This window comes from Octopus bimaculoides, chromosome 4, assembly GCF_001194135.2.
Source record: "Octopus bimaculoides isolate UCB-OBI-ISO-001 chromosome 4, ASM119413v2, whole genome shotgun sequence".
Classification (NCBI taxonomy): domain Eukaryota; kingdom Metazoa; phylum Mollusca; class Cephalopoda; order Octopoda; family Octopodidae; genus Octopus; species Octopus bimaculoides.
In genome coordinates, this window is record NC_068984.1 from 132,679,726 (window position 1) to 132,699,010 (window position 19,285).

The following is a 19,285-nucleotide window of genomic DNA, read 5'->3' on the forward strand; positions in this document are numbered from 1 at the left end:
TATGTATGTATGTGTTTTCCCCCCGCCCCCAGCATTGCTTGACAACCGATGTTGGTGTGTTTACATCCCTGTAACTTAGCGGTTTGGCAAAAGAGACCGATAGAATAAGTACTAGGCTTACAAAAAATAAGTCCTGGGGTCGATTTGCTCGACTAAAGGCGGTGCTTCAGCATGGCTACGGTCAAAATGATTGAAACAAGTAAAAGAGTAAACAACTTTGCCCAGACTTGTGCCTCAGAGGGGAACTTTCTAGATGCAATCCCATGGTTATTCATGACCAAAGGGAATCTTTTACTGTCAGCGAATAGATGTTACAATTAAACAAATTAAGGTTTACCTTTGTAAGGATCATGTCTCGTTACCATGTGTGTCTCAACAAGGGTTATCAAGTGTCAACGATTTGATTATATCCCTTTGCACCCCTGTTGACTTTACCTTTCAACCAATCAAGGCCTTATGTTACAAGTTCCTTCACATTTTCAGTGTCTTGTATAAATCAACCTTAGTACTTAACTGGTACTGTTTTTTTTAACAATCTTAGATGAATGAAAAGCAATGTTACAAGGCATTTTGTCGATCCCCCCAATGAAACAAGTACTTGACAAATTTGTGGGGAAGATATACAGACCAAGCATGGCTGCTGAACAATGACTGAGGCCTATAAATGAAAACAAATTGCTAGACATATAGGTGCAGGAGTGGCTGTGTGGTAAGTAGCTTGCTTACCAACCACATGGTTCCAGGTTCAGTCTCACTGCGTGGCACATTGGGTAAGTGTCTTCTTACTGTAGCCTCGGGCCGACCAAAGTCTTGTGAGTGGATTTGGTAGACGGAAACTGAAAGAAGCCCGTCGTATATATGTATATATATATATATATATATATATGTGTATATGTTTGTGTGTCTGTGTTTGTCCCCCCAACATCGCTTGACAACCGATGCTGGTGTGTTTACGTCCCCGTAACTTAGCGGTTCAGCAAAAAGAGACTGATAGAATAAGTACTAGGCTTACAAAGAATAAGTCCTGGGGTCGATTTGCTCGACTAAAGGCGGTGCCCCAGCATGGCCGCAGTCAAATGACTGAAACAAGTAAGAGTAAAAAAGTGTATATATAGAGAATTACATCTCTATATACATTTATACAACATGCCAATCTTTTTGCATTCTCTCTCTGTTTGATCTTGACAGAGACTGCTGTACTTTATACCTCTCCACCTCGCTCTTGCCACCAACTTCCTGCTTTCATGCTGGTTACTTCTCTTTGTACTCAAACACTCGTTTAGTCTTTCTCTTCTGTCTCCGCACATATACTGTCTTTTTCTTTTTTCATTCATTTTATGACACTCCTTGTTACACCTATCACTCTTCTCACTCCTTTTATTATCTCTTACAAGTGTTACATTTCCACTGTGACAACCAACCAACAAAATATGTGACATGATTTTGGCCTTTTATTTTGAGAGAAATGATATTCTGGAGGAATTTTACTAGGTCAAGCATATATGCTTGAAATCAGTTGGTTTTCATTTATTCATGGTTTGGTCAAGAATTTGTCAATAATGCTTCTCCAATCATCTTGGAATCTCTCATCCTATCTACCTTTCCCTCTGCTTGCCATCTGCTCTATGGCCACATATCTTCAGCCCAGGACATATAATAGCTTAGCATTTTTGTATGTTTTTTTTTTAACTTTCCATATTTATCTTTTCCCTAAAATAGTATGTTACTTAATTTTGAGTAGAGCAGTTTTAAAAGTGATCTTAATGTCTATTCATTTCAATTTAACTCCTGGGTTGTTTTTTTTTTTTTTTTACTTGTTTCAGTCATTTGACTATGGCGATGCTGGGGCACCACCTTATTATATCATTAAAAAAAAAAAAAGCCTATAAAAAATTTTCCTTCACTAAAATATTACGAATTCTCTAAATATACTTTCAAACACACAAAACATTAATTCATTTTAAGTCATCTTGTTTACCATTAAAACATAAATCATAATTGCGATTTTTTTTTTTTTTAATTTTTTTTTTTTATTTTTTTTTTTTATCTACATTTGATATTTCTTTTCTTTCAACAAATTGAATTTATTTCCAAAATGAAAATTGTTTTCTGTATTGTTTCAAATGAACATCTCTCCTTTTGACTGTCTGATGTACCTGTTGTACATGGTGCCCAGTTGTAGTCCTATTAACTTTACAGTATAATTTGACACCAAGATCATTAGCCACAAGTTCTGAATAAAAAATTGTGTCAAGTTGAATGGTCAGTAGGCTAAACGAGTGACCCAGACACTATACAAACTCTGTCTTTAAAATGTTCTTAAAGCATGTTTCTCTCTAATTCTCTTCAAATTACAGCTTTCGTTGACTTTCATCTTGCTAGGATAAAATCATTTCCATTATCACAGTTATATCTGCACCCTTATATAGTCATGTCTTGTTTCATTGTTGTTGTTGTTGGCACTCCGTTGCTTATGATGTCGAGGGTTCCAGTTGATCCGATCAACGGAACAGCCTGCTCGTGAAATTAACATGCAAGTGGCTGAGCACTCCACAGACACGTGTACCCTTAACGTAGTTCTCTGGGATATTCAGCGTGACACAGTGTGACAAGGCTGACCCTTTGAATTACAGGCACAACAGAAACAGGAAGTAAGAGTGAGAGAAAGTTGTGGTGGAAGAGTACAGCAGGGCTCGCCACCATCCCCTGCCGGAGCCTCGTGGAGCTTTAGGTGTTTTCGCTCAATAAACACTCACAACGCCCGGTCTGGGAATCGAAACCATGATCCTATGACCGCGAGTCTGCTGCCCTAACCACTGGGCCATTGCACCTCCACTTCTTGTTTCATAAACACAGTCAGACAAACAACGTAGAGAATCTGATTATAATAAAATTTTGAAGCCATTTTATGTTAAGTTATAAATTAGTTTTTAGTAAATACTAATGAGTCATAACGATTTTGTGTCAAGCGAGTACATCAAATCAACTTCCACGGTAGACACAATAAGGAATATAGCAACACACCCAGACTACTGAGCTACACCTTACACAATCAGGGCACACTGGTATGTCTTGCATCCTTTCGTTCTTTTTTCTCAGTTTGAAACATTTGATCTTTGTCTTCTATGAGTCTGCAAAATCGCAACTGATTGCAGTTACTCAACAACAGGAAAAATGTACTTCCTTGATCATTGTATTGGCAGATTCAGTAAACTCAGGCAGCTGTGGAAAAATGGATCTTGTTTCAGTCATTAGACTGTGGCCATGCTGGGGCACTGCCTTGAATAATTTTAGCCAAATGAATAGACTCCAGCTTGTAGTATTTGTTCCACTCTTTTATGTTCTGTGTTCAGACCCCCCCCCCCCCTCCGAGTCAACTTTGCCTTTCACACGCTCTCCTCCGTAAAACGGTACCAATCAAGTATGAGAATCTATAGTATCAACTAACCCCTTTCCCTCAAAATTTCCGACCCTATGCTCTCCACCGGAAATCAATATTTACATCTATACTGTATTTTGATCTGTTTGATCAATCAAGTGTCACATTCCTATCCCAAGGGTGATATTCTTGTACCTGGACTGAATTCAGTTTATGTATTTTACTTTCTACATCAAGAATAATGATAATCCTCTTTTTCATTATACCACTGACTCAATGACAATTAAGTCAATGTTACATTTTTAAGTTATTTAAATTTCATCTTTCAATAATTACAATTACATTGAGGTGTTGTCAATGCTGGATTTACTGCAAGCATTATATGTATTGCTTCTTCAATTTCTTTTGATCTTTCTTCGTTTCCTCCTGAGTTCTCTACAATTATGGGAATTTATTTCAAAGTAGTTTAGATTTCCTTTTTCACATCACCCTTTCCTGTCGTTAAGGCTCTGTGAAAAGTGTTTCATCCTTAATTATAAGATTTTCTGGAAAATTATTAAAAAACAACAGGAGTAGCCATGTATCACCTTAACAGTGAGATACTTATCCCTGTTCCTCCATCATACTTTAACCTCTCATCACCTGGCATAAAGCCACCTCCCTTAATACGACAACCCTCCTCAGTTGAAGGATCTTCAGTTACTTGGTGACCTTGCTACATAAAAAACACCCAGTGCATTCTATAAACTAGTTAGCATTAGGAAGGGCTTCTAGTTGTGGAAACCATGCTTGATGCAGTCCTCTGGCTTACCAACACTTGTCAAACTGCCCAGCCCCTGCCAACATGAAAAACGGATGTTAAATGGTCATGATGAACTCATCTTAGACACTTAATCAAGGCGTGTACAATTTTGTATCACACTATCAAAGGTATTCTGCAGCATCTGTTTGTGTAAATAATCACGTTTTGAGAACCTCTTACTTGGGGCATGTGTAGAAAAATAGCAATTATTTTGATAGCTTCATATTAGGCAAAGTTTCTTTTAATATTCTACTTATTTTACACCTTCAGTTTTTTTGTTTTTTTTCTTGCTCAACTACACGTCACTGTGATTAACAACTACTTCAGATAATCATGTGAAACTTAGTATTGAGAATAAATGAATCAGTTTTGTGTCAAAACAAAGTAATTGCTTTTAAAATTAAAAAAGAAAATACATCATAGGCACAGGCATGGCTGTGTGGCAAGAAATTTTCCTTCTAACCACATGGTTCCAGGTTCAGTCCCACTGTGTGACACCTTGGGCAAGTGTCTTCTACTGTAGTCTCGGGCCAACCAAATCCTTGTGAGTGGATTTGGTAGACAGAAACTGAAAAAGCCCATCATGCGAGTGTGTCTTTGTGTCTGTGTTTGGCCCCCACCACTGCTTGGCAACCAGTGTTGGCCGGTTTACATCCCCATAACTTAGTAGTTTGGTAAAAAGAGACCGATAAAATGCATATCAGGCTTTAAAAACATAAGTACTGGGGTCGATTCATTTGACTAAATATTCTTCAAGGCATGGCCGCAGTCTAATGACTGAAACAGGTAAATGATTTTTTTAAATGTTTCACTTTGTCTTAAATTCATTTTGAAACTTTTCCTTTCACAATCATGAACTGAATGTTACTTCTGATGAAATGAAATCTGATTTGGTTTCATGATAGCTGCAAATTTTAGAGGCCTTAGTAAAATGTTGATTTGTCTCTTCCCTTTGTATTACAGATATAACATTACAAAGTTGAACTGATTCCAACTTCATTATTATTATCAGGTGGTGAGCTGGCATAATTGTTAGCACGCCGGGCGAAATGCTAAGCAGTATTTCATCTGCCACTACATTCTGAGTTCAAATTCTACCAAGGTCAACTTTGCCTTTCATCCTTTCAGGGTTGATAAATTAAGTACCAGTGAAATACTGGGATCGATGTAATCAACTAATCCCCTCCCCTCAAATTTCAGGCCTTGTACCTTTAGTAGAAAAGATTATTATTGTCATGGTAAATGTATCATATTTACCCAAAGCCCTGTCAAAACGTTGTTCCTAAATTTTCTTTCCCCATTTAACAGTTGAAAAACTTTCACACGTTCTATCTCAGTTCTAGAATGTATTTTTTTTTTTTTAGAACAGTTTAGTCCTCAACAAAAATGATTACTTTTACCTTAAATGCATTCAAGTTAGTGAGCAAAACATTTTACAGAAAGCAATTTGTTCTCTAAATGACCATCATTACAGCTTTCAATCTTACTAGTTAATTTGTAAATGACTACATAATTATAACTTCTAAATATTCCATGCAGTGTTTCTGCTAAAATAATGTATCACTTGATATAGCTAAGTTTTAAGAGAAGGAACATAATACCCTCCCCCTCTCTCTCTCTCTCTCTCTCTCTCTCTCTCTCTGAAATTATTTTAAAAGTTAAGAGCTGATTAGATAGTAAAATACCAACCTTTTCATTGAAATAGCCATTGGTAACTATCTCAAGTCTGAGTAATCATTTCAGTGCAAAGGGAACGTTCCAAATAGAGTGGCTGCATTTTTCTTGCTCCAGGTGAAATGGAGTCTCTCTTCGCTTAAATTAGCCATATGGAATTATATTGTCGACATTGTGTGTGGAGAGAAACAAGAACAGTTCCACTAAAGTTTTTTCACAGGAAGATGCAGGCTATCAAGTTGATTGATCAAAAATAGAAATATTAAGAATAACATATTGAAATTGAATTAAACATTGCTTAGTATCTTTTTGGTGGGAAACTTCTGAGTGACTAAGTAAGAGTATGATAAAGAAAATAGTTGCTTAACTGAAAAAGACAGACAAGTTTTGTTGTACATAAGATTTTGTGCACTCAAAAATTGTGAGTAGTGAAGTCCAGTTCAGCCCTATTGAGCAGATATATAACATACAACCACTTGGTGGAACAACTAGTTGTCCTTCACATTAACTAGATCTCCTGATGTATCATGACTCCCCACAATGCTCTCATATTTAGTGGTTTATCATATAGGGTTTATCATATAGGGTGGATGGGCTGTATTATCTTCTATTCTGTTCAGTTTGCTTCTAAAAGTTCTGGTTGGGCCTCACTAAATGTGAGCAGAATGGACTCAGAGCCCAATGTTTAGGACTGCTTTGCTGCTATTTTTGTTGAGCCAGTGAAGGAGCTTCTATATTATCATTTCAATTTACAAGAACAAGCAGCCAAATTAACTCGAACAAGTATATATGTATATATATATATATATATTTTTTTTTTTTTTTCAAGAGTTGAAGAGAAAGGCCAGTTCTTGTTATATAGTGTTTGCTATGTTGAGATGTGTGGTTACCAAAACTTATCAGTAGTGATGATAAGCCAAACCATTTGTAGCCATCTTGATGGTTCTAATTGCATTCTGTTCATGTTTGAAATTTAAAAAAAAAAAAAAAAAAATTAAAATTTAGGTTTAAAAATAGTATGCCAGATAAAGGCACAAGATGATCATGGCTGGAACACCAGTTCAGATGATAAGCCATTATCAAAGAAATTGGTGGTTGTCATTGTTTAACCCTCAATCAACCCTGCTGTAATAGACCCATTTATTTTCTCCCTCAGTTAGTTGAACAATAGCATTATTGGCTATAGGTTTCCAGTCCATGGTGCACTGAATTTCTGATTCAAGACTGATAAGGGATTTTTTGTTACTTAGTGTGGAACAAATATCGCAAGAGACTTCATTTGAAGAGCACTAGTTTTTCTTAACTGGATTTTGCATTATTCACCGATACATGTCAGTGAAAGATTTATGTATTTATACATACAGCTACATTCACACACACACACAATGTGCTTCCACATAGTTTCTGTCTACCACATTTCACTCACAAAATATTGGTAAACTTTAGGCAATTAGAAGATATTTACTTAAAGTGCTGCACAGTAGGATTGAACCCAAAACTCGTTGGTTGCAAAACAAACCTCTTAATCATACATCCTTGTCCAATCATAACCATCTTATCATATTGTATATCAGAGAAGAACCACATTGATCATCCTTCATTTTTAAAATGGCAGTCTGTGATTTGAGGGAGATTTGGCTGTTATTTCGGGCAAACTGAGCAATTGTACAGTTATTTGTAATCATGCATTTGTGAATTTACATAGATTAGCTAAAAGGAGTGAAGGTTGCATGCACTTACTTTGTTACTGAATCAAATTATTTCAGATGTCAAAGCAGTACTGCATAGTGGAGTCATTTTTATCCTATGAAAATGGCCAGTAATTTGTTCAGGTTGAAATACATGGGAGCATTAAATAATAGGAAATGCAATCTTAATTTGAAAAGTTTTAAACATTTCAGATGCAAGCCTGACTGCATGGCACACCTTGGGCAAGTATTTTCTGTAGCTCCAGGCTGACTAATGCCTTGTGAGTAAATTTGATGGATGAAAGCTGGAAACCTCTCTGCATATATTTGTGTGTTTGTGTCTGTGTCCTTGGTTTCTTTACAGCTCTATAATTTACCAGTAAAAGAGTAAGATAAAATAAGTACCCTTTAAAGTGGTTCCCCACCATAGCTGCTGATCTGGCCTCTCACACCTAGCCAACAATGTCATTGTAAAAATAAACAATAACATCATTGAAATTTTGAAGCTATGAGATAATGCATAATTAATTCAAAACAATTTAAATAAATAAACCTTACATTTGAGAAAGTAATCTGAATACTAAAGGGTTAAACCTGCTTTCTTATCTTTACATCCCACATTTCATGCTCCCAAACTATACTGATTTTACCATTATCCAAATTAGTCTTTTAATTTTAGTAGTATTCAAACTGCAATCTAAAATAATCTTCTGCATATGATTTTTAAAAAATACAAAACTTTGTTAAATTTCATTCTATTTTTGGTGTCAATAGATAGCTTTCTCTTAATGTAAAAATGTCTGAAACCGATTGAGACTTTCTACAGCATCAAATGTTTCTTTTGTCTTTTGCAGTTGGTTTGGATGCTGCTGGGAAAACAACCATTTTGTACAAGCTGAAACTTGGAGAAGTCGTTACAACCATTCCTACTATAGGTAACTCAATGTTTTCCTTTCGCCACCTTTGTCATATTTCCTTAAGAATGCTTTATTATTTATATTACACTGCAAGGTCATATCATTCTTTTATTTATTTTTTTTTTTTTTAACTTCTAAGCTTTTTTTTTCTACAGAAAACACGTGGAAAGTACTGTATATTAATTTACTACATTATAGTTGTAGAGTCATGAGAGTTTTTTACTTTTTTTTTTCTCTGTTAGGTAACTGTAAGCTTCAGATTTAAATATATAAAATTCTTAAGAAATGCAATATTCAGCTGTACAATTAATGTAAATTATCTAGCCGTAGAAACCATACCAAAATGGACAGCAAAGCTTGATGTAGTCTTCTGACCTGCCTGTTCCTGTCAAACTGCTCAACTCCTGCCAGCATGGAAAATGGATGTTAAATGATGATGAATACTAGGCTTAGATGGTCCAGCTTAGTAATTTCATGCTTGTAAATTCAAATCTTGCTTTTATTTGCAGTTCAATATATCATTATTAATAAGATGATAGAATCGCTTCAATTAGTTATATTCTGTGTGAAAATAAATCCTTAATGATCGAAATTAGAGCACAGAGAATTAAATGCCTTTATGTAGTTTCAGTTTTACCATGCTCTGAATTCAAATTACATCAGTTGACTTTGTTTTTCATTCCACATGGGGCATTAAAACAAGCACCACTGTAGTCATTTTAATTGACTATATGCACTTCCCTAGCCATTCATGGAATTGTGCCACTGTGAAGTCATTTTTGTATTTATATGTTGTGACATGATCAACCTGCTCTATATACTATGTCTTGTGTGTGTGTGTACATGCTGCAAGTTTCATGTCTTGTGCAAAAAGTCATGGCAGTACCCCACCTTTCTTTTAATAAAATATTGTGGTTTATGTACAAGTATGTGTGGTAACTTAATATAAAGTAACTAACTGGTTCATACACTCACTTTACTAAAAATTTACCAGACCATCACAGTACTTCCCCCACAAAATACCAATGATACAATGCCATCTTTATCAGGATTTCAAGTAGACTAAAAGGAGGCAGAACAAATACACCAGAGTAACTGTGTAATTAATTAATTACATTTTACTTACTTCCGGGGAAGAAGGGCAATTGCTCATTGCCTTCTATATAATTAAGGTAGGCCATGGGGTACAATACCTAAATATCTATGATTCAAGATCAGTGACAGTAGCTTAAGAAACAGTTGCTTTTGTTAACAAATACTTAGCATAATTAGTGGAGCTTGCAGTTGAGTAGAGGCTATGGTTTCAATTGAGGGGAAGAAATTCATGTAGTCCTGGGTTCAGTCCCTTCGTACAGCACCTTCGGCAAGCGGATGGAAACAGAAACAAGCTCATCAAGTGTGTGTGTGTTTTCCATTTTATCTGAGCATCAAACTAATACACCTTGTTTGTTGTTCCTTCACCTGTCTCTGTCTTTCGGTTTTTGTACATTTGAAGCACACACACAGATATATGTGTTTAGGTGATTGTGTTTGCATGCAAGCAAGTTGTTCATTTCCAGTTTTCCACCAAAAAAAAAAAAAAAACATGTCTGGCCTTGAGAAAATATTACCTTGCTTGGAAACAGGTGAGCTCAAGAATTCAAAAGTTTTGGAAACGATGAAGTTAGTACTTAGTCACCACTACTCCCAGATCTGCTCTGGGTCATGGGCCCTAGTTATAAGTCAAATAACAGGAGATGGTCCTGTAGTTAAAGCTTACAGGTCTTGGAAGAGGGCTGGTTCCCTAGACATGTCCTACAGACCCACCAGTGTATAAACATATCCCTGATGTTTCCTGAATCCTTATCTAAGAATTAAATAGGTTCTGTGTCTTGAGACCAGGCTTTGAAAAGCAGATGACTAGCAGAGCAAACTAGATAAACTGGTAAGAAAGCAACAAGAAACTTACTGTATCTTTACCAACAAACATCACGACTCTTCAGACTTTGGCATGAAGGAGCATGGCACCTTTATGTCAACATAAATACAAAAAGGTTTGATTATATGCAAGTTTGAAAATTTCAGTTTTCCTTCTATCCTAAACATGTAAAACTTCACCTTATATTGAGTGTCCTATAGTTAGAATATTGTGATGGTAGTGGCATTGATAGCTCTAGCAGTTTTGGTGTTAATAAGTTTACTCGTTATTTCAATTTTGTATTGGATCCCATTGTTTTAACTCGTAGATCCGTTGGTAATGAGTGATTCTATTTTCTAGGATTCAATGTTGAAACTGTTGAATATAAGAATATTAACTTCACTGTCTGGGATGTTGGTGGACAGGATAGAATACGACCACTTTGGCGTCATTATTTCCAAAACACACAGGTATGTATCCATCCAAAATATTGCCATAAAATTCTCAATGTATTTGTACTGAGATTGATTTTCAAAAATATCTCTCTAGTTTATTCTGGTTGAATTAGGCCTGATGAGTATTTTACTTCTTTTGACCCTTTAACTGTGAAATTAAATCTCCTGGTTTTTCCAGCAATGATATTAAATATCTACCAAAAAGTCAAATTAGTATTTTCTGCCAGTTAAGCTGCCTCTATAAATTGGACATTTCTCAACAAAAGACAAGTTTCAGACATGGTATTCCTCAACAAAAGATAAATTGGTATATAAAAACTGCTTTCTGCAGTTAAGGGTAATGAAATTTTGAATAGTTATATCTGATTTACACAGTAAAGGTTTAATATATCTCATTAGTACAGCAGTGGTGTAACTTCTTCCCAATTTTCTTGATGTTTGAGAGAAATTTATATGGAACTAACTAGTGTACTCAGCTGTGTGATAAGTACTAGCTAGACACTGGTGCAGCCATCTCCCTCCAGCAGTCACAGCCTCGACCCAGTTTCAATCAGTCGTGGCTGAAGAGGCCTGAAGAGATGTTTGTCTGCTCACAATGACATAGACACCTCAAACAATTAACCATCTAGCCACACTCTCAAGTATGCTTTTTCATATGCAAGGCGGCAGGTTAAAAGTTGTACCATTTATATTGCTATGGCACATGTTTAGTGAAGCTTTTTGGAAAATATAAGTATCCAGAGTATTACATTTATTAAACAGAGCAGTAAATTACTGACAAGTTTTGCCTTTAAATTCAAATTCTATTCTTTCTGTCAAATATTTTTTTCATTTCTTTTTTTTTTTTTTCTTTTAGGGTTTGATATTTGTAATAGATAGTAATGATCGAGAAAGAATGACAGAAGCTTCTGATGAATTGCAAAAAATGGTTTGTTCAATTTCATTTTATTTTCAAATTTTCATGTATAAAAAGAAGAAAACTGTTTAGAATGTTTATACAAAACAATTACAGAGTGCCTTTATTTAAAGCATAAGTTGTTGTGGATTGTGTATGGAAAAGATTAATTGAACATAATGCCATTTAATAATATCTTAACCCTCTCGTTACTAACCCGACTGAAAACACCTTTGGCTCTATAGTACAAATGTCTTGTTTTCATAAGTTTTGAATTAAAATCTTCCACCAAACCTTAGTCACAATTTATATTCCTGACACTAGCTTAATGATAACCAAATTATTTTACTAAATTCTTTGTTATATTTAAAATTAATTGAAAGAAACACAGAGCACCTCAACGGAAATACAGTAACGAAAGGGTTAAAGAGGGTTACTATGTTGACAAGTAACAGAATTTTATAAAGAAAAATTTAGCTTGCTTTGAAAAGGTGCAGTAGATTTTAGTACCTTCATGAATTCAGTCCACAGAAAATTTTTTGCCACTCTCTACCAATCAATCTATTACTCAATATAATTCTCTAGAGCAGTTGATTACAAAAAACAATAGAATGACAGGGGACATATTTTATGGTATATTGTTACAATCCTGTTTCAAATTGAAATACTGTTGTGATAACTTTCTTTCATCCTTCTTGGTTCTATAAAATAGATATCAGTCAAGTAATGAGGTCAATAGAAACATAATCCTAATATTTTTAATCCCTACAGATCACTGCTAATTCATCTGTGTTCTGTTATCTTTTAGTAGTTTGGCTTTATTTAGTTGTAGGAAGCCTTCTTTGATGAAGTCAGTGAAGTTGAAATTTAAAGGTTGGGTGGGCAAGGGAGGAGCTCCAGAGAGCTGAAGTTCATCAATGGGGTGAGAAAAGTGTTTGGTATGGGAAATTTGAGTTATGAAACAGGCATGTGTATCAAATGAGCTTATGCAGGGGTGCAGGAATCACATTGAAGAAGCAGTGTGGATGATGGACTTGTAGTGTATTATATTTTTTTCAGCAGTATGGATATTTCTTTTTGATGTGCTCTGGGATGTGTGTTTGCATATGAAGGAGCAATATTGTCCCATATATATATATATATATATATATATATGAGTGCATTTGAGCTTCATAGAGGCTCTAAACTAACTGGAATTTATATTTTGCCATGTTCTTAGAATGCATTTTTTTGTGCAGAATTTGAATTTGAAACATGAAAGGCACTCTCAGACATTTTGAAAAGTAGCATTTGTAATGACTTTAGCTTTGTTTTTATTGTATAAAGGCTACTTCTAGTGTTTGTACATTAGTGCTGTTAATAAATACTAGGTTATTGTGCACCTACTGGGAGATATGTTTGAAGTCTCTTTTCATGAAAACGGCGAAGGTCTAGAGCAAGTTGTCTTAGATTGCATATGGAGAGCATCTGTATGCAGAAAGTTAAGAAGTGACAGCAGGAAGCTCATTAATATACCAAAGGAAGAGCAATGAAGGCATAAACAAACTCTAAGATACTTCAGAATTGACAGTCAGAGACAGAGTACCATTATTGATACATGTGATTGAATACTCTGTTGTAATAGTATTTAACATTCAATACAGCACAACTTTATCAACAAAGACGACATAATTCTCGACACAGACTTTAGTGTCTAAATATAATTTTCTATGACTGAGCTGTTGCTATCAGTAAAAGGTAAAGTTCTAACTTTATTGAAATTAATACTATAGTCAACTGCAGCGTGGAAAGTGTTTATAAGCATGGAATTTTGTCAATAAACGGGTCACAGTCTCAAAGCGATGAAAATATTTTGACAAATTAGATTTAAATGTTGAAGTGAATCTAACAGTTTTTGTGTGTTCTTGAATGGCTTATAAACACCTTCCACATTGCAATTGTTTTTGTTTCAGTATATGATCTCAGATCAGGTCACTTACTATGCAAGTACATCTCCGTAATATTATAGTCTCCTTGTCAATAATGTTGTTTTTGTTTTTTTCTCCATTTTCCAGCTATCAGAAGATGAATTAAAAGATGCCGTTTTATTGGTATTTGCCAACAAACAGGATTTACCAAATGCTATGTCTGTTTCTGAAATTAAACAAACTCTTAAATTAGAATGTTTGACAAAAAAGGTACATTTGTTTGCAGTAATTATTTCTAATGCACATATGAAACTTTAGATTTTTAAGTTAAGTTGTAAAGTTTAAAAACCTTTAAACAATAATATACACAGGCATGATTGCAAGATAAGAGTACGAAACTAGATGTATTCTTTTTTTTTTTTTTATCTCTAGTCTTGAGTTCAAAATGTACCCAAGCCAGCATTGTTTTTCATTCTTTCATTGTTAATAAAAATAAAGCTTTGTAATTTCACTATAGATATAAATTTTAATGTAGGAATAAGATTATTTTTGCCTTTTGGATAGTTGCTAAGTGAAAGACCCCCTTTAACTTGTATTTTTTCAATTTTTGCAGTGGTACATTCAGTCAACATGTGCAACACAAGGTTCTGGTTTATATGAAGGTCTTGACTGGCTGTCTTCTGAACTATCAAGGAATGTATAAAAAAAAACGATACAAAATGAATAATAAACATTCGCAGAGTGCTTTAATCAACTCCTAGAACAATATGAAATATTCATCATGGATTCTTGTATGTGTGCTTGTCTGCCTGGCTTGAAAATGTGCTGGAAAGAATGATGTTCACTTGTACAAAGGATGGTTACAGGCAAAATATATATATATATATATATAATGTATACATATATATACAGAGCCACTGTTTAAAGTATGGCTGCATTAACATGGACCACTTTTTATGAGGTTTCTTCTCACGTGCTCAACATAAAGTGAAGAACAGCAGCAAATTTAGTTGTTGTCATTACACAGACCTGTAGACCTCTGATTTCACTTTACAATAACTTTGAGAGGAAATGTTTCCAGAAAATATCTTCAAAGCTATAAATTAAAGATTTTGCAAAAAAAAAAAAGAAGAAAAAAAAGAAAAATGAAATACAAAAATAACAAAACACTTTTTTTTTAATGTGTATGTATGTATGAGTGTGTGTATGTGTATATATATATATATATATATACACATACACACACACACACACATACATATATATACTTTCTCCCCATTTTTAAAAAAATATTCTGACAAGTCCACATTTTGTTTTGTCATTTATTTCTGATAGTTTTAATTTGGGATTCTCAAAATGGTTTTTAAATCATTTTTTGTTGTCTATATCTCTCTTGTATTCTTTTGGGCCAATGTTATTAAATTTAAGATATTAAAAATATAAATATTGTTGTTAAGTATAAAATATATACTTTCTAGAACTCTTTCAAACTTGTCCTGTATTAGAAATTATTTTTTTAATTAAAACTTTCTAAAGGAAATACAGTATCGAGTAGTCATTCCATTCAATTGAGCAAATATGACTAGCCAGTTACCTTCTTAATATCTACTATTGAACAAATGACAATCTGACACTGAAAGGATGTATGAGCAAGATAAAAAAACTATGGAAAATGAAAAAAATAAGTTTATCAAATTTTATTTTAGAGTTTTTAAAAAAGAATTAGAGTTTTTAAAACATTTTACAAAATCAATTTCATAGTTGTGTTTATCAGTATGATGTCGTGACTGATTGTTTGTAAATAATGTGACCAATGAATTAGTAGTTACTGGTGTTTTATAAGATGACTGATTGTGCTCTTACGTTATGAAGGGGTACTGAAAAGTTCCTGGCTTCAAGGGTATCACAAAAGGCCTGGTTGGTGGTCCAACTTTCCGAATTCTTTTACAGGGGTTAGAAAAACTGAAGGACCAAGCATGGAATATGTTGAATAAAATCCTAATTAACTGATTCTCCTGTATTTTCTTTTACACAAAGCCAGAAACTTTTCTGCATCCCCTCATATATTCAGTCTTTAGAGAACATCTTTATTTTACGGCTAAAATCTAGCAACAATCTGCTGGTAAGCTGCTTTCTAGTGAGAGCTCACTAAAGTTCACAAAACAGTGTTCTCCTCTCCATTTTTTGACAAGTCCCAAAATGTTAAAAATTCTTATTTCATACTACACAACTTCATTCTGTTTTGTGAACTTCATTGAACTGATTTTTGTATATTTCTAGCAGTCAATAGCTTTTTTTATTAAGAAGTAATACTTTTCACTTGTATGAAACTTGTCTGCAAATAGTCGATGAAGGTAAGTAATTTGGTGTTCATTGCTAACTGAAGTATTAAATCCTAGAATTTCTTTACCACAAATGAAGATATTACATCATGTCCTTGAAGCTAATTACAGCCAGTCCTGACAGTAATGTCAGTTTGCTAATTAAGAAGTCAACAGTTCATTTCCCAGTATTGTACTGTGTTCAGAGCCAAATCATCATTATCATTTAACATCCACGTTCTCTACTGGTGAGTCAAATGGTTTACCAGTATGTGATTAACTTGAGGGTTGAGTTGTTCTCTGGTGTTTGATATGGCAAGGTTTCTTCAACTGGATGCCCTTCCTAATGCCAACCATTTTACAAAGTGTATTAAGTGCTTTTTTTTTTTTTTCATGGCACCTGCACTAGTTGTGTTACCAAGTTACCATCAAGATAAGATCCCTTCAGAGTGAAGGTGAAATATTGAGGGCAGTAGCATTGTGCCAAATCTGGAGAGGTTAAAGAGGGATAACAATGGGTATCTTTCTGTAGAGGAGACATTGCACCTTGAACAAGTATCTTTTATACTATTTGGCATTATCTACTTCAAGTACCACCATTAAAAACGATCTATTTCATGTCTCTAAACATTTCTAAATTCTTATGTAAATACAATTCTAGCTGGTAAGATTAAAGCTTCTACAATGGATGGTGAAATTTGCAGAATCTCTTTGGTACAATGGCAGAACATCTGCCATGTTCACAGGAGATGTTGACTTGTTGCATGGGTAGCCTTTAATTTTTTTTTTTTTTCCACCTAGGCAAGGTTTCTTTTAACCCAGTATTTACATGCTATTGTTTATAGCTTGACTTCAAGTTCCACCATTAAATAAATGTATATAATCTCTGTGTACTCTTGTCTTGACATCATGTCAATCATCAACATCATTAACATTTAACATCCATTTTCCTGGCTGACATGGGCTGGATAGCTTAACAGAAGCTGGCAAGGCCAAGGGCCACACCGGGTTCTATAGTCTGCTGGATGTCCTTCCTAATGCCATCCACTTTACAGACTGTACTGGATGCTTTTTATGTGGCACCATTACCAGTGCTTTTTACATGGCACCTTGGTTTTTGGATACCAATTCTTTTGTGGTGGGCGATTGTAAATGAGCATCACTATCATAGAAGTGATGCTGTTAATTTCCACTCTTTAGTGAGATACATATCTGGTCACGGAGAAATATTATCTTGCCTGGAAACGGGTGAGGTTTGGCAACATGAAAGGCAACCTGCTGTAGTAAATCTGCCCTAACGAATTCCTTTACAAGCATGGAAAAGTGGACACTAAAATGATAATTGTCAAATACAGCCTTTAGGTGATTTAATTTGACTATGAGAGTTATTGTTTTTCTCATGGACATATTACAATGTCAGTAAGATATGAATCATCAGCCTCTTGGCTGATGATTCATGACTTTATTCATTTCATTAACCTCCTAACTAACAATGATCCTTGAAAACAAGAGATTTGTACTCAGAACCAGAATTGGGTTGGTAACGAAAGGGTTAAGTAGTAAGACATTTGATGAAATACATACATGCCAATGCTAATACATTTTGGAAAAGAGAAAGGCGTATATTTTGTACAGTAGATGCAGTCGTAGCTGCGTGGTAAGAAGCTTGCTTTCCAATCACATGGTTCCAGGTTCAGTCCCACTGCATGGCACCTTGGGCAAATGTCTTCTACTATAGCCTCAGGCCAACCAAAGCCTTGTGAGTGAATTTGGTAGACAGAAACTGAACGAAGCCTGTCATGTATATATATTTATGTGTTTGTGTTTGTCCCCCCACCGTCACTTGACAACCGATATTGGTGTGTTTATGTCCTCGAAGCTAAGCGGTTTGGCAAAAGAGACCGATAGTGCTAGGTCCTGGGGTTGATTTCTTCAACTAAAGGTGGTGTTCCAGCATGGCCACAGTCAAATGACTGAAATGTGTAAAAGACTAATTAATTACCTCTCCACTACAAGTTTGAGGTACTGCATGGCACCTTCTATAACCTTGAGGGCGACCAGTACCTTGTGAGTGGATTTGAGAGATAGAAACTGTGGAAACCTATCTATATATGTGTGCTTATCTTTGTGTTTGTATCTCCACCACCGCTTGACAACTGGAGTTGGTTTCTTTACATCCATGTAACTTAGTAGTTTAGCCAAAGGGACTGATAAAATAAGTACTGGGGGCAATTTGTTCAACTAAGACATCCAGTCTAATGACAGAAGCAAGTAAATGACAAAGCTAACATTTAATAAATATGAAGAAAATGACTTAAGACTTCAATTTTGAATAAAGCCCTAAAGAAAGCACAACAAAAGATTGACAAAACCTGTGGAAATAAATTAAAGATGAAAATAATCAACAATCTGACAATGACATTATCTTTTTAAATAGAACAGTTTGTATTCAGAAAAGGTTTCAGCTACAATCTTGGATGTATAGATGCCATTGTTAGAAAAGAACAATGGCTTATAGAGAGAGATACTAAAGTGATTGGAATAATCCTGTAAAACCAGATTAAGAAAATATGGCAAACTGCCAAAATTAAACACAAGCAACTAGATAAAAAAAAAGTGAAAATTCCATCCACTCTCCCAAGGACAAGTAGGCAGAAAATATTGAGACAAATTGTCTACAGCTAAATTATCTTCCTGTTTCCAGTCTTTGCCTATTTCCAATAAGCTGATATTTTCTTATGGCGAGACCTGTTTCCACAGAAGATTGGAAACAAAGGACATTGCTTATATGACTCTGGCTCTGAGAACAAATGTCTTGTTTTCGTAAGTTTTGAATTAAATTCTTCCACCAAACCTTAGTCACAATTTATGTTCCTAACACTAGCAGAATGATAACAAAGTTATTTTACTAAATTCTTTGTTATATTTAAAGCAAACGAAAGAAACAGAGAGGATCTCAAAATAAATACAGTAATGAAAGGGTTAACCCTTTGGTGTTTAAACCGGCCATATCCGGCCCAAATATCCTACATGATTTACATTCAGACTGGCCATATCTAGCCTCTCACACCTAACCTACATTGACATTCTAAGAATAAACTATCTCACCATCGAAACTTCAAAGCTGTAAGATAATGTATGATTAATTCAAAACAATTTGAGTGAAAAAAGTATTATATTTAACAGATTAATCTGAACACTAAAGGGTTAAAGAGGAATGGGACATCTTAGCACAGCTGTTTTGGTAGTCCTGAAATTTGTTAATATAAGCTGTTTTGTTGCTGGGACTTTTTGCAAATTTCCTTTTTATTCTTATTGACAGCTAATAATCACAACTACTAAATTACTTG

General features: G+C 34.7%; 1 protein-coding gene across 1 annotated transcript in view; it reads left to right on the plus strand.

The window, feature by feature from the left end:
* Positions 1-15,624, plus strand: part of LOC106878919 (ADP-ribosylation factor 4) — a 25,792-nt gene extending 10,168 nt beyond the window's left edge. Inside the window, exons 2-6 of the mRNA XM_014928274.2 lie at positions 8,398-8,478; positions 10,718-10,827; positions 11,669-11,740; positions 13,762-13,884; positions 14,228-15,624. Of these exons, the coding sequence (XP_014783760.1) occupies positions 8,398-8,478; positions 10,718-10,827; positions 11,669-11,740; positions 13,762-13,884; positions 14,228-14,317 (476 nt within the window). The 3' untranslated portion in view covers positions 14,318-15,624. The remainder of the gene's footprint in view (positions 1-8,397; positions 8,479-10,717; positions 10,828-11,668; positions 11,741-13,761; positions 13,885-14,227) is intronic.
* Positions 15,625-19,285: the final 3,661 nt, after the last annotated feature.